General features: G+C 38.1%; 1 protein-coding gene across 7 annotated transcripts in view; it reads right to left on the bottom strand.

The window, feature by feature from the left end:
• HADHB (hydroxyacyl-CoA dehydrogenase trifunctional multienzyme complex subunit beta) overlaps positions 1-16,526 on the bottom strand; it is a 43,480-nt gene that overhangs the window by 22,351 nt on the left and 4,603 nt on the right. For 3 of the 7 annotated variants that reach the window (XM_072770799.1, XM_072770800.1, XM_072770801.1), the window contains 4 exons: positions 13,046-13,120; positions 12,891-12,935; positions 6,788-6,887; positions 1,879-1,923 (listed from right to left, as the gene is read on the bottom strand). In XM_072770799.1, the coding sequence (XP_072626900.1) occupies positions 1,879-1,923; positions 6,788-6,887; positions 12,891-12,935; positions 13,046-13,112 (257 nt within the window). In that variant the 5' untranslated portion in view covers positions 13,113-13,120. Of the gene's footprint in view, positions 1-1,878; positions 1,924-6,787; positions 6,910-12,890; positions 12,936-13,045; positions 13,121-14,374; positions 14,399-16,526 lie in introns of those variants that run through there. The other 4 variants (XM_072770803.1, XM_072770804.1, XM_072770802.1 and 1 more) reach the window with 3 other exon arrangements.

Here is a 16,526-nt window from a genome sequence, read left to right on the forward strand (position 1 = left end):
AAGAAACATCCAGAACATGGGACTTCCTATGGGACAGGTGGCCTAGTTTTCAAAAAGTCATTGTCAGGTGGGGGCAGGGAAGACGGGGGTGGGGGAAGAAAACATTCTAAATTCAAGAGACTAGAGAGACATATCCAGTTGTAATGTGAACTTCAACTAGGTCCTGATTTGGGGGGGGAAAACTACTGAAAGACATTGTTGGAGACAAATATGGGGGATCTGACTATGAACTGAACATTAGAAGTAACGGGATCATCATTATTATCTTAGCCACTGTAATGACATCCTGGATAGTAGAGAAGATCCTTATTCTTAGGAAATAAACACTGAAATATTTCAGGCTGAAGTTTCAAGAGGTCTGTAACTTACTGGCAAATGCTTCAAACCAATAGATACAACCAATATGGCAAAACGGTTAACAACGATTAAACCTAAATGGAAGGTACTTAAGTGTTCACTGTATTATTCTTTCAATTTTATTTTACATTTGACAGTTTTTAAAACAAAAAGTTGTGGAAAAACTTGCAAAGCATCAGTCTGGGATCATAATCAGAAAGGGTGCCAGCATCAGAAACAGGAAAACAAGCTGGCTTTAGGGAAAAGATAATTTTTAATTTTTTAATTTTTATTTATTTTTTTGAGTAGGCTCCACACTCAATATGGGGCTTGAACTCACAACCGTGAGATCAAAAGTTACATGCTCTATTAACTGAGCCAGCCAGGAGCCCTGATAATTTTTATTTTTGATATGCTGTACTTGAAGTGTCTAAGAAAAGAGGTCAAATTCAGAGATTTGGGAATCTTTCAAATTAAAAAAAAATAATAAAGTAGATGAAATTTTTAAGGAAAAGCATACATCCGTATGCAATGCTATAAGAATTAAAATTTGCCAAATACTTTTAAGAAAGAAAAAGAGAAAGAGACTCAGTTTTTTAAAAAGTAGAGAAGGATCATTCAGAAGAGGGAAGGAAAATCACAAAGGCATAGTATTAAGAAATCAAAGGATCACAGGGTCAAGTACAGCTCACAGGTCAATGCTAGAGAATACAAAGAGACCAGGCCTGGGAAAAGACTCATGCATTTAGGGAACACAAAGCACCATGAAGAGAAGCTTCCAAAGTACAGTTACTGAAGAGCAGTAGGAATGGAGAAAATTATTATGAGACTAAGGAGATGGACAATAAGAAAAGATAAGTAATTGCTGCTTTCATTCACTCTCAAAGTCTCATAGGAAGAGAAGAAAAAGAACCAGATGGGCAGAAAGGTCAACTGAAAGGTTTTTTCAAACTAGAAAAGACCTGCGATTGGTTGAAGAGACAGAGGCAAGGCATCAATGAAAAATGAATGAGATAATGCTTTACATGCTATTCCTACCACAGAAACAGCCACGTATTGTATGACTCTCATCAAATTACTCATCCATCTCAATCTCATGTAAAACCCACATATAATTTTACATTCTAACTTGCTTTACATATGAATCGTCAGATCTCATTTTAAGCTTCTTTCTACATAAATATTAGTTGTCTAAAATAATCATCAAATATATATATACACATATATATATATTATATACCGTGATGAGTTATAACTGGCTAGCTAGCAATAGCACTCCTTAAAGAATACTGTCACGCCAAGATATTGTCAAGGCCACAAAATAAACATTTCTGATACCTATCAGCTACCTGAATTTGTACTGCACATATGGCAAAAATGAAGTATAAATAAATCTTGAAGAGGCCAGTATTTGTTTCTCACCACATAAAAGTAAATATATCCTAGATATGGAAATTCGATTAAACATGTTGTTTCACATGTAAAAACTAGAGAAAGTGCTTTTAATGAAATAAGAACTAAAATAAAACTGCATTTACTTACGAAAGTGCTGCTCTAGCCAAATCATGTGGCATCAGGTCCTTATATCTGGGGAAAGAAAATAAACAACTGAAAACAAGCCTAGAGAACTTTAATAATAAGTGTTTTGTTCTTTTTAAATTTTTTTTTAACTTTTATTTATTTATGATAGTCACACACACAGAGAGAGAGAGGCAGAGACACAGGCAGAGGGAGAAGCAGGCTCCATGCACCGGGAGCCCGACGTGGGATTCGATCCAGGGTCTCCCGGATCGCGCCCTGGGCCAAAGGCAGGCGCCAAACCGCTGCACCACCCAGGGATCCCCTGTTTTTGTTCTATTTGAAATACCTAGAGATAATATCTAACACATGCTGCTGCAAATGCACTTCACTTTGCTATCTGAGGCAGTCCATCATTTCAAATGAAGCAACAGCATGACTACTATTTGTCATCCTTAACAATCTGGCAAGCCTTAACTTCTACTGAGCTGGCTACGAATCTAACAAAGACGTGTGGCCCAGTATCTTATATGACAGTAATTCATGTCAGTACTCAACATGGCATACGTTACATGCTCTTTAAAACTAAACTCTACCTTTTAAGCTCTTTTTACTTATCTTTCAAAATATATTACTTATTTTGTAATGCCCAAAGGAACATGAAGGACATATCAGGACTTTTTAAGAAACTTTTTGAAGTAATTTGAGATTTCCGACAGAACTGAATAGATAGGACAGAGCTCCTGAATACCCTCCACCTGGCTTCCCTTTATGCTCATATCTTATGGAACCAACTAGTCAACACTAAGAAATTAACACTTGGCACAAGACTATTCACTAAACTGCTAACTTTATCTGGATCTCATCAGTTTTTCTACTAATGCCCTCTCACAGGTCTGTTCCAAGACCAAATCCACGCATTTAGTTGTCATGACTCCTTTGTTTCCTCCAATCTGCGACAGTTTTCAGCCCTTCTTTGTCTTTTGTGTCCTTGACACTTGGAAGACTAGGGTCATAGGTTTGGGGGAAGAATACAACGGAGGTAAAGTGACCTTCTCATTGCTTCGTATTAGAATGTACACAACAGCAATATGACTTATTACTAGGGCTGTTATATTGATTGCTTGGTTAAAGCAGTGTCTGCCAGTTTTCTCCACTATTTTTCCCTTTCTGTACTCAATTTAAGTATGGAAGTGAGTCACTAGTCCTGCCATCACTCAAAGGGAGGTGGATTAAGCTCCACTTCCTAGTGGAAGGAATAACAACGATTTGTGGACATATGGTAAAAACATCACAGTAGTTAAATATTTTGGGGGGAGAGAGTTTGAAGCTATGCAGATATCTTATTTCTCAACATTTCTCACTAATTTTAGCATTCATTCGTAGCAACTGCTTGCCCCAATTACTACTGTGGTGTTCTAATGCTGATTTTCCTCATTGCTTCTACATGTATTAGCTGAAATCCTTTAGTAAAGATGATGTGTCCCTTCTCTCATTTATGTATTTATTCAATCATTTATTTATATCAGATTGAACTCATACAAATATTTATTCTTTGGGTTATGATGTAACACTCTATTTTATTGGAAGCTACTTCAGGTTGGCCCCATGTCCTTTTACCATGCCCATTTTTTTTAAGCACTTCTTCACTTCCAGGCACTACAACACGCTCCAGCCTCACCTTGTATTTTCTCCAGCTCAGTCTAGGTTCTAGGAAACCCTAGTTCCTAATATTGAAGAAAGTATTTAGAAACCAAGACCTAGGACACCTCGGTGGCTCAGTTGGTTAGGCATCTGCCCTCAGCTCAGGTCATGACCCCAGTATTCTGGGATTGAGTTCCACATGGGGCTCCCTGCTCAGCAGGGAGTATTTTTCCCTCTTCCTCTGTTCCTTCCCCCTACTCCTATGGTCTCTCTCAAAACAAATAAATAAAATCTTAAAACAAAACAAAACCCAAGATCTGGATGTAAACTCTTTAGTTTATTTAAATGTTAAAAATAGGGATCCCTGGGTGGCTCAGTGGTTTGGCGCCTGCCTTTGGCCCAGGGCGCGATCCTGGAGACCCAGGATCGAATCCCACGTCAGGCTTCCGGTGCATGGAGCCTGCTTCTCCCTCTGCCTGTGTCTCTGCCTCTCTCTCTCTCTCTCTGTGACTATCATAAATAAATAAAAATTTAAAAAAATTATTAATTATAAAAAAAATGTTAAAAATAAATTCCCTTTAAGTCAAAGAGTTAACCATTGGATTGAACAAGAAAGTTCTTTCTTCAAGTTCTGAAAATCAAAACCTAAAAATCCAAAAATGTTTTTATTTTCACTCTGAATCACAGAAAAATGATCATTTTCCAAATCTTTTATAAGGTAAAATCAGTATCCTCAAATTTAGGAAAGAATATTCTGGAGAAACATTGTACGTCAATTTTAAAATGTCCAAACAATAAATTATTTATCACTTTATAATCTTAATTCTCGGGACACCTGGGTGACTCAGCAGTTGAGCGTCTGCCTTCAGCTCAGGGGGTGATCCCGGGATCTGGGGATAGAGTCCCGCAATGGGCTCCCTGCGAGTAGCCTGCTTCTCTCTCTGCCTATGTCTCTGTCTCTGCCTCTCTTGAATAAATAAATAAAATCTTAAAAAAAAAAATCTTAATTTTCATGTTCCTACACCCCCTTTACCAAGATGACTAAAAGACTTCGAAATTCCACTGCTGGCATCTATTCCTAGGAGTGCTTCCCAAATGCCCTTCCCCTCTGAGAACCTGGTCTTTCAAACAGCACTCGAGTTAAATGCAACCTTCCTGAAAATTAAGCAGGAAAAGATCTTTTTCCACTAGAAAATCATCAATTATAGAGTAGCTATTTGTCATCTCAATCATAATATCACTTACGTGACTCAATTATTTGTCCTCTTCATAGATTCTTCCCTCTATATTATTTTTTGTCACCTTTGTTCTTTATATAAATATTACCTTAAATTTTTTCTTTCTTCCGTATTAACTTTAATTCCTTACATTCTTCGTCAGTTAAGATCCTGAATAGAGGGGCACCTGGGTGGCTCAGCGGTTGAGCATCTGCCTCTGGCTCAGGACATGATCCCAGGTTCGGGATCAAGTTCCACAATAGGCTCCCTATGAGGAGCCTGCTTTTCCCTCTATGTCTGTCTGTCTGTCTCTCTCTCTCTCTGTATCTCACGAATAAATAAAATCTTAAAAAAAAAAAAATCCTGAATAGAACTAAAAACTAAAGAACTAAAACACAACCATGAACAACAAAGGGACCAAACCTCACACCAATGTGCTGAATATCTCAAATCAAACTTCATGCAAACATTAATTACCAAAGAAACTGTTTAATTATAAGTAAATGAGGGGATCCCTGGGTGGTTTGGCGCCTGCCTTTGGCCCAGGGTACGATCCTGCAGTCCCGGGATCGAGTCCTGTGTTGGGCTCCCTGCATGGAGCCTGCTTCTCCCTCTGCCTGTGTCTCTGCCTCTCTCTCTATGTCTATCATGAATAAATAAATAAAACCTTAAAAAAATAATTATAATGATAAGTAAGTGAGATAGTTAAGTGTGTTCACATTTCTCAATAGCTGGTAAAACACTTGGAAACAAACATCCACGTAGTATAACAGCTCTTACAAAAAAAGAAGAAAGCCTAGAACTTTCTACTCTTGATGAAAATTTTCCTATCCTGTTGCTGCTGAGTACAAGGAGGATCCCCTGTCCTCACCTTCTTGCCATTAAAGCTTCAGATTTTTACTCTTACTGCTTTTATCAGTACACCAAAGATCATAGACAGAAAATGGGTTACTATACTAAAAGGGTGAATGAAGAAACTTTACCACCACTTAGAGTATTACTTCTGTAAGAAAATACTCTCTAGATTCTAAACCATGTTTAAAAGAGAAGGTTTACTGTTTGTGTGTGTACATGTATATGTACGTATGTATCGTCCACAAACAATGGCATTATATACTGCTCTGTACCTTGCTCTTTACACTTAACTTACTTTTAGGATCTTTCTATATTAGTACATAATGATAGGCCCTACTATTTTTAGCAGATGCCTAACATTCCCCAATGCATTTTTAAGTTAGCTCTTTCAAAATAGGGATATCAAAACAATCTACACAGACTAGAACTAATGTTTCATTTAGTTTGAAACAAGTTACCAAAGTCCATTATCAGCTTTTGGACAGACTGGGCCTCACTTGGGGAGAGAAAAGGAGAAGTAAAGTCTACAGAGATATTCTGGGAAATCTGGGAAATTCTGGGAAATTTTTGTACTCATCAAGGATCATTCTGGTTCCATTTAGTTGGGGCTGTGTTATGCTGGGATTTGGACCAGACTGTCAAATGCAATTCTGATCATTTCCAGGAAGCCAAAGCAGTGAATTAAAGGCCCTTATAAAAATACCTGTGGATCCATAGCCTCAGTATTCAAACTTGTGAAGAAGCACAGAAACAATGTACTTATCTCCACACAAGGAAAGTATACCCCAGTTGCAACCAAGGTATCTGGACCCACACTAGGTTTTCAAAATAGGGTTGGTTCAATTTAAAACTACACTAGGCCTGTTCATGATAAAGGATAAAAAACAAATTTTGCCATATTATTTTACTACTGGCTTGATTTATTCTGTATTAACGTCATAAAAATGCTATCCATACATTAGTCCACTAACAATACTATTACCTACTAGGTTACATTTACAATGACCAGTTTTGAAAATATCTTTTTTTTTTTTTTTTTGAAAATATCTTAAAAGAAGAAATAAATAAAAAGTATATGGGATGATGAATGTGTTAATCCAACTGTAGTAATTATTTCACAATGTATACATATATGTACAACTTCTATTTGCCAATCATACCTGAATAAAGCTAGGAAAAAGAAAAAGAAGAAAAGAATACAATCATTTCATACTTACGAAGTGCCTGACTGCAAAAACGGAATGCGAACACCATCCACTACCACAATATTCCTTATGTTGGGTTTGGCTAAGGTTTTCTTTGATTTGGTCTGTGCAGCTTTAAGATAAAGTTCAAAGAACTGTTAATTCAAATATATGAAGTCAGATGACTTTCTACATTTTACCCTATTCAACACCTAGTTGCATTTGCCATTTACCAAATCACTTCAATAAACAAAATGCTAAAAAATGGACTAAGCATTTACAAGTTTCCATATGATATTTAAGGTAAATACAGAGATTATACCTAATGATGAGGGTATTCATGCCATTAAGAAAATGGTTTCTTTTTCTCAAATGTTTTGACAATCTATCACACTGAAAACAACCAATGTGATACATGTCCCTAGCAGATGAAGTCCCAGGGTGCCTGACTGATCTCTGGTTGTAAATTCAAGGCCCACATTGGATATAGAGATTACTTAAAAAAATAAAAATCCTAAAAAAAATAAAGAAATCCCAATAACTGACATCTGCTCTTCACAAACCTTAGTACTCTTGCTTTTTTATGTAGAAACTAAGGCCATTTGGTGATTACTGCCATTCTGCGAAAACCTAGAATGCTTCCTGATTCTGTTTGACTTAATTTGTCTACTTTCTAACATCAAAAGAACAACCTTTGTGCCAGTATAGGACTGGCACAAAAATAGACTCAGATCAATGGGACAGAATAGAGAGCCCAGAAATAAACCCACACTTATATGCTCAATTTATCTATGACAGAAGAAGCAAGAATACACAATGGGGAAAAAACAGTCTCTTCATCAAATTTTGCTAAGAAAACTAGACAGTTAAATGTAAAAGAATGAAACTGGATCACTTTCTTACAGCACACACAAAAATAAAATCAAAATGGGTTAAAGACCTAAATGTGAGACCTGAAACCATGAAGCTCCTAGAAGACAGCACAGGCGATAATTTCTCTGACATTGGCTATACCAGCATCTTTCTAGATATGTCTCCTGAGGCAATGGAAACAAAACCAAAAATAAACTAATGGGACTATATAAAAATAAAAAGGGTTTACACAGCTAAGGAAACCATCAGCAAAAGACAAGGCAGGGGCCCCTGGTTGGCTCAGTGTCTGACTCTTGGTCATGAGGGTCTTGATCTCAGAGTTGTGAGATCAAGCCCATTGTTAGGCTCCAGGCTCAGTGGGGAATATGCTTGAGATTCTCTTTCCCTCTCCCTTCATTCCTCCCCACAACTTGCACACACGTTCTCTCTCTCTAAAAAAAAAAAAAAAAAAAAAAAGCAAAATCTGTAAAGAACTTCTACAACTTAACACCAAAAAAATCCAAATCTGAATAAAAATGGGGAGAGAACTTGAATAGACATTTTTCCAAAAAAGATATACAAACAGCAACAGACACATGAAAAGATGCATAACACCACTAATCAACAGGCAAATGCAAATCAAAACTATACCAGTCAGAATGGCAAATAAAAAAGGTAAGATATAACAAGTGTTGACCAGGACATGGAAAAAAAGGAACCTTCATGTACTGTTGATGGAAATGCAAATTGGTGCAGCCACTTAGAAGACAATATGAAGGTTCTTCAAAAAATTAAAAATAGAAATACCATATGATCTAGTAATTCCACTACTGGATATTTACCCAAAGCATATGAAAACACTAATTTAAATTGATATATGCACCTCTGTGTTTATTGCATTACTTACAAGCCCATAAACAAATGAATAGAGAAGGTGTATACACACACACACACAATGGAGTTAAAAAAAAAAAAAAAGAATGGGGCACATAGGTGCCTCCATCGGTTAAGCATCTGCCTTCAGCTCAGGTCATGATCCAGGGTCCTGGGATCCAGTGCTACATCAGGCTCCCTCCTCCTTGGGGAGTCTGCTTCTCCCTTTCCCTCTGCCTGCCACTATCTGTGTTTGTGCTCACTCTCTCTGTCAAATAAATAAATAAAATCTTAAAAACAAACAAAAAAGAATGAGATCTTGGCATCTGCAACAACATGGATGAACTTAGAGTACATAATGCTAAGTGAAATAAGTCAGAGAAAGATAAAAGCGTGATTTCACTCATGTGAAATTTAAGAAACAAAACAAATGAACAAAGAAAAGAAAAGACAAACAAAAAGAAGCCAGACTCTTAAATACAGAGAACATACTGGTGGTTGCCAAAGGAGGGGTAGGTAGGGCGGGGAATGGGTGAAATAGGTGAAGGGGATTAAATGTGCACTTATCTTGATGAGCACTCAGTAATGTATAGAACTGTTGAATCATTACATTGTACACCTAAAACTAATATAACATTGTGTGTTAATTATACTTCAATAAAAAAAGCAATCTTGGGACACCTGGGTGGCTCAGTGGTTGAGCATCTGCCTTGGCTCAGGGCATGATCACAGGTGGGATCGAATCCCTATGCTTCGCCCTCTGCCTATGTCTCTGCCTCTCTCTCTCTGGGTCTCTCATGATTTAAAAAATAATAATAAATAATAATAATAATAAAAAAATAAAAAATTAGAGAAAGATTGCTTTTTAAAAAAAAAGATTTTATTTATTTATTCATGAGAGATCCAGAGAGAGAGAGAGAGAGAGGCAGAGACATAGGCAGAGGGTGAAGTAGGCTTCCTACAAGGAGCCCGACCTGGGACTCGATCCCAGGACTCCAGGATCATGCCCTGGGCCAAAGACAGGTGCTAAACCGCTGAGCCACCCAGCAATCCCTCTAATTTTTTAAATTGAAAAATAAAACATGAATATATGGTTATGACAATAAAAAAAAAAAACTAAAACATGGAGAGTAAAACCTTAAATTTCCTCTTGATGGCCTCTCCTGCCATATTATTTCCTTTGGGTTAGATACTGTTAATTTGGTGTATATACTTTCAAACTTTTTTTCTTTTAATGCACATGTGCATATCCTTATGTGTTATGTATACTTTTTTGACCTAACCACACCTACTAATATCATAAAGAACTATTTATTATAAACATCCACAATCAACTTGAAGGAAATAATAGTCAAAGGTAGGAGACATATATAATAGGATACAAGGATTTCCCTGGCAGCTGTAACGGAGATGTGCTGGTGAAGGACATAAAAGTACAGGGAGATAAGCAAGGGGACTTTTAGCATGTGGTGCTAAAAGCCAGGATAAAGGCAGCATCAATGTGTGAATGGAAAGGAAGGGACCAATACAAGGGATTTTAAAAAGGAAGACTAGGTATCCTGGTGACCAATTAAGATATGGAAAGAAAAGAAAACAGTATTATAACAGAAGCTTAGAGATTAAGAAAACCCAGCCATTCTATAAAGAGTAAGAACTAGTTTGGGAAGAAAGATGATTCCACTTTTAAACATCCTAACTTTGAAGCGATGGAGAGATACTCAGGAGGGTATGTCCATTGGACAGGTAAAGCTCTGAAGAGAAGTAGAATACGGACAGGAGAGCCAGAAAATATTTGCGGTTTAGAATAAAGAAGAAAAACAGAGTTTATAGTGCCTGCTCATCCTTTACCCCTTTAGAGGGAGCTGCCCTGCTTGGAGTCCTTGACAAAGAGGCAGTCACAGATACCGTGTCCCCTAAACTCACAGTCAAAGCTGATTAGACTCCAAGTGGATACTAGACCACCAAAAGTCAATACATAGAGCGGTCAATCAGTGACCCATGTCACCTACATATTAGTGATAAGCTATGCTAGTCAGATTCTCTTAGCAATCTATGCAAAGAAGCATGAAGAGAAACACTAATTAGTTGAAGCTGAAAGGATATCATGAGGAAAAACCAGGGTACTGGCAAACTGAGGTCACCTATAAGCCATTTATAGGGCAGCAAAAACCTTGAGCGAGCAAAGAAGCCAGAAGGAAGAGTGAAGAAGGATATAAAGCAGGAAAGCAACATACCATCTGGCCAGGAGAAAGACAAAAGCAGCTGGCCCCTAGAGCTGCCTGGTTCCTAACGCCTCCCCCAGCTGTAGTACACTCAAGGCCTCTTATTCTTCACTTGAGTGAGTCCATTACTCACAACTAAAGACACCTGGCTTTGTGATCTCCCTCCATTCAGAGCACAGACAGATGTGGGACAGAAAGTAAACTTGAGAGGCAGAAGGAGAATCAGGAGAGAATAGTGCATGACAGCAAAAGTCAGAGAGTATCAAAGGAGCACAAGATGGTCAAATGTTTCAATACTCAAGGAGAATGAGGACTGGAAAAAGGTCACTGAATTAGAAGATTTGCAGATTACTTGTGACTGACCTTGGAGAGAATAAAGCAGTAAAGGGAAGTCAGATGACATGCCATCATGTCATTCCAAGTACCTCATGTTCCTTTTATACACTTAGAAATAAAATTCAAATTCCTGACTCTACTAATGAGTTCCCTGCTTTACTAGTTCCATCTTAACTATCCCAAAGAAATCCCCCCCTCCTCGACATGTAAAAAAGATGAGAAAGCCCCCAGTCCCTCACATTGCTCATTTGCTCATTTCAATCTCTCTGCCTTTATACATGTACCCTCCCATGTGAGTGGCCTCTTCATCAGACACTTTTCCAGTCCATCCAAAGACTGAAAACATCAATAAATTCAGTATTCCTCTATTCTAAATCCTTCATCCCAAGAGTTTTGTCAAGCAGGGACATTTCACATGAGCTTCAAGAGGATTATGTTATAAAATTACTGCAACATAAAACCTGTTCAGCATATGCCTACTCCCTCCCCACAAATCAGTTGGTCACATTCCTTTGTCTTATCATGTGCCTTCTGGCACACGATCTTCATTAGTGCTAAAACAAATCACTGTTAGACACCAGGGATATAAAAAGGCTCCAGTCTCACAAGGACTGGCAATTTAGTTGAGGTGATAGAAACACAAAAACAGTTAAAGAGTGGTATAAAGAAAAATACTCCAAATGCTCTCCCTCTGTTGGTATTCATTTTGACCTTCTCCCAGTTGTCAAGAATCACATCCATTTTCCCAGTTGTCAAGAATCACATCCATTTGTGTGACTGCAACGCAAAGGCATGGGGGGCAAACACTTGAATTGGGAAAAGGTAAATGAGACAGAAAGGAATTATTCTTCACGAGACTAAGACAAATCCATTATGCTAGCTAGAATTTAGAGGCCAGAAAAATCTCTTACATGACAGCATGAAACTTTGCTAGGTGGGATGAGCCAATAGATTTCTGACCATATACTGTATGTAAAATATAGAAATATCATCTTATATTGAGTTTATTTTTCAAAGTGCTTTGAGATATCTTCCTATTTGAGGCTAACAAGACTAGAATTATTATTCTTTTTTAGACAAAGAAAGCACAGGGAAGTAAAGTGACAGTTCAAGGCCACAGTGCCCAGAAAGAGACAGAATTGGAACAGAGGTCTTCTGAAACCTGGTAAAGGGCTTTTCTATCAAGCTACTATCCAAGTAGAAATACCATAATAAATCCAAAATCGTAAGTCATAGGTCAAAAGAGGACTCAGGCAAAGAGAATAATGGCATGAACATGTCAAAGTGTTTTCAGCTCTGGCCAGTGAAGATATGTACCCATAGCAGGTTTATATACTTACAATGGGGAAACCACCTACAAGATACATATCTACACTGCATTTGCCAAGGGTCCATACGATCGTATAAAATCAACACATTTCCCTACTTTTTCATTTCATATTGACTTAACAACATTTTTTAATTAACTAGTTCCCCAGTCACCCACATTTCAGGAGTGGGTTCTCTTGTAGATATCATTAACAGAGAAGCCTATCACTAATTGTAAATTTAAAAATTTAACTTTGCCTCAAGAATGTCTGTATGGTAATTATCTCCAGGACTAACAGATGAATAAGCTGATTGGCAAGGTTCATGGAACTGCCATGAATCCAGCAGCAGCCTCCTGTCAACCCTGCACCGTGCAACATCATTACTAGTAAGCCCTATATTGTTTTAGTTTGAAGGCAATTGTGATGTTCCTGTTGCTCATAACAAAGGGAGAATCTGCAAATTAGTCTTGGTTTTTATTCAGAATTCACAGTTCCAGAATCTAACATTTAAGCCAGAAACGTTTGTTTTATAAATTATTGTACCTGGGGCAGCTCGTAGCTGGGAGGAACAGCTCAGAGGTCTTACAGCTAGAAGATAAAACGAATTGTTTACAAAAGGCAGTACAACTCAATGCCCTGTGTAAGAAGCTTATAAATGCAAGTCTCATCTTCAAAAAGAAAGAAGAAATTAAACTTACAAAATCGGAGGGCCCATTTTGATGCATTAGGAAGATTTTTAAATGTGTAAGTCAAGATGGAAGTCATTCTGAAATCTGAAAAGAGAACAAAAACATATCCTGGGTTATTTGAACAATTTGTCGCTTATAGTCCATGATTTCTGATAATCTTATCCATGATGTCTATAAAGTACTATAAAATTTAAGGTATTACCAACTATCCTTCCTCTAATGATATTCTTATAGCTACACTGACATGGCTTTCATAACGTGCAACCACTATTTTAAACATTATTATTACACTCTTTGTAAGAGATGAGAAAACTGAGGCATACAGATTTGCCCAAAGATCCACAGCTAGTAAGAGGCAGAGCTGGGATGGGAAGCCAAGCAGTCCAGCTCCAAATTTATGTTCTTCTCTACAGCCAAAGGAGTAGAGAGGTTGCTGGACATGACCACGAGGCCACCAATGTTAATTTGCAGACTTTGAAGGCTGTATTGTGATTAGGAAGAATGCCTTGTGCAGTGTTCACAAGTGAGGGAAGGTACATTCAAGTGTTCAGAGGTGGTATAGCGTCATGTTAGCAGCTTACTTCCAAATGCTATTAGAAAAAAGTTTATGTATTGCACTTGCTCTTTTTTTTTTTTGCACTTGCTACATAATAGGCTTGCTTTCGTTTCAAAATAATAAAAAAAAATATCAAAACCCTACATATTAAAAATATTTAAAATATACTAATTGTTCCTCTAAATTCTTAAAAAATTAATTCCTACAAATCAGCAAGAAAAAAATGGGCAAAGAACATAAACATACTGTTCATAGAAACAGAAATAATGGATGGCTTTTAGGTATGTGAAAAGAAGTGCAATTTCATTCTCAAAAGAACTGCAAATTGAAACCACACAGAGATACAATATTTGACCTGGGCAAATGGAAAGTTTGATATACTCTGTATATTACAAGTATGTACAAACAGGCACCCTCTATAACACTGCTGAGAGGCCAAGCTGGGGCAATCCCTAGAGAGGGCAATTGGGCAATTAACTGTCAAAACTACATCAAACTTTTTATACATTTCCACTTCTAGGATGTTACTAATACACCTGGGACATAACTCACGTCACCACTGTTTGTAACAGCAAAATATCAAAAGAACCAAAAATAGCGAACTGGTTAAGTAAAGCACACTACAACCACTCCATGAAATATTATGCAGCTATGAAAGATAAGGAAATGGTTATGTACCAATATGGAATCAATGTTAACCTGTATTAAGTGAAAAAAGCAAGATGTAAAATAGTGTACAGCTACTATCATTCATGTCAAAAAGAGAAAAAAATAATACATACATTTCCTTGTATCTGTATAAAATATCCCTGAAAGTAGAAATAAGACATTAAAAAGGAAGGAAGGAAACTAAGCAACTAGAGGACAGGATGTAAGGAAGACTTGTCACTGTCCCGTTTTTTATAATTTCTGAATTTTGAAACACATTTTAACTTAAAAAAAAAAAAGAGTAAGCTGATGAGATTTGCTTATGAAGGCTGTGGTACACAGCCTCCACAACGGTTGCCAATAACCTCCACCTTTTGGTATTCATATCCTTGTATAGTCGCCCCACACACACTGTACCACAGTTGGTTCATGTCAGAAGTGATGTATGTCACTTCTGAGATTAAGCTATGAGGAATACTGTAGTTTTGCTTTTGTTCTTCCTCTCCACTCACTCACTCTGGCAGAAGCCAATTGGCACATCTTGAACCTTATGAAGAGATTCACGTGGTGAGGAACTACCCTCTCCTGCCAACAGTCATGTGAACTTGAAGTGGATCCTCAAGTACAGGTAAGCTCTCAAATGACGACTGCCCTGGCCAATATTCTGACTGCACCCTTGTGAGATATTAAGTCAGAACAATCCAGCTAAGTTACCCCCAGAAGCTGCATAATAAATTTTTATTGTTTTAATCTGCTAAATTTTGGGGTAATGTCACACAAATATGATAGATGATATAAAAGCCTTGTTTAATTTCTCTTGGGTCATAGGATGTCCTATGACTTCAAAGAAGAAAAAGAATCACATTTTTCCAAATATGTGGATTGAAAAGAGATGAAGGAGTCCCAACTCTAGGCTCACTACTAGCCTAGGGATATTCAAAAGACTCTAGACTCTAGCCAGGAAGACACAAACTGACCAAAGAGATGAGCAACACTGTTTCCAGAAGCTACATATGAGGCCACATGAGTCTTGGATACAAATTCCCTTAAGTAGGGGCCCCTGGGTGGCTCCTTTAGTTAAGGCTACAACTCTTGGTTTCAGCTCAGATCATGATCTTGGGGTCCTAGGATTGAGTCCCACATTAGGCTCTGTGTTCAGCAGTGAGTCTGCTAAAGATTCTCTCTCCCTCTGCCTCTGTCCCTCCCCTCACTCTCTCTAAAAAATAAATCTTAAAAAAAAAAAATCCCCTAAGTAAAGTTCACCTTAAAATAAACATCATGAAAATAGTCAAAATTTCGATAAAGAAAAAGAGATGGGTGTGAGGGACCTTGCTTCAATAGATACCAAAGCTTTCTATAAAAACAGTAGGAATTGGGATGCCTGGGTGGCTCAGCGGTTAAGCGTCTACCTTTGGCTCAGGGCATGATCCTGGAGTCCCAGGATCTAGTCCCACATCAGGCTCCCTGCATGGAGCCTGCTTCTCCCTCTGCCTATGTCTCTACCTCTCTCTCTCTCTCTCTCATGAATAAATAAAATCTTTTTTTTTTAATTTATTTATGATAGTCACAGAGAGAGAGAGAGAGAGAGAGAGAGAGAGAGGCAGAGACACAGGCAGAGGGAGAAGCAGGCTCCATGCACCGGGAGCCCGATGTGGGATTCGATCCCGGGTCTCCAGGATCGGGCCCTGGGCCAAAGGCAGGCGCCAAACCGCTGGGCCACCCAGGGATCCCCAATAAATAAAATCTTAAAAAAAAAAAAAAAAACACAGTAGGAATTAAGCAGTGCAATTCTGGCATAGGAATAAATGAAATTAGCCAACAGAACAGGATGTAGCAAGTTCTGAAGCATACTTAAGTGCAAGAGAATTAAGTATGTAACAAGGATAAACTTCAGGGGTGCCTAAGTGACTCAAACCTTGAGCCTCCAATCTCAATGTCAGCTCAGGTCTCATGGTGGTGAGATCAAGCTCTGTGTCAGGCTCCACCCTGGGTGTGGAGCCTACTTAAGATTCTCTCTCCTGGGGTGCCTAGGTGGTACAGTCTATCAAGCATCTGACTCCTGGTTTCAGCTTCAGTCGTGATCTCAAGGGTTCTGAGATGGAGCCAAATAGGCTCCATCCTCAGCATGGAGTCTGCTTGGGACTCTCCCTCCGCTCCTCCTGCTTTCCTTATCTCTCTAAAATAAATACATCTTTAAAAAAAAAAAAAAAAAAAAAGGGATCCCTGGGTGGCGCAGCGGTTTGGCGCCTGCCTTTGGCCCAGGGCGCGATCCTGGAGACCCGGGAT

Source organism: Canis lupus, chromosome 12, assembly GCF_048164855.1.
Source record: "Canis lupus baileyi chromosome 12, mCanLup2.hap1, whole genome shotgun sequence".
Taxonomy (NCBI): domain Eukaryota; kingdom Metazoa; phylum Chordata; class Mammalia; order Carnivora; family Canidae; genus Canis; species Canis lupus.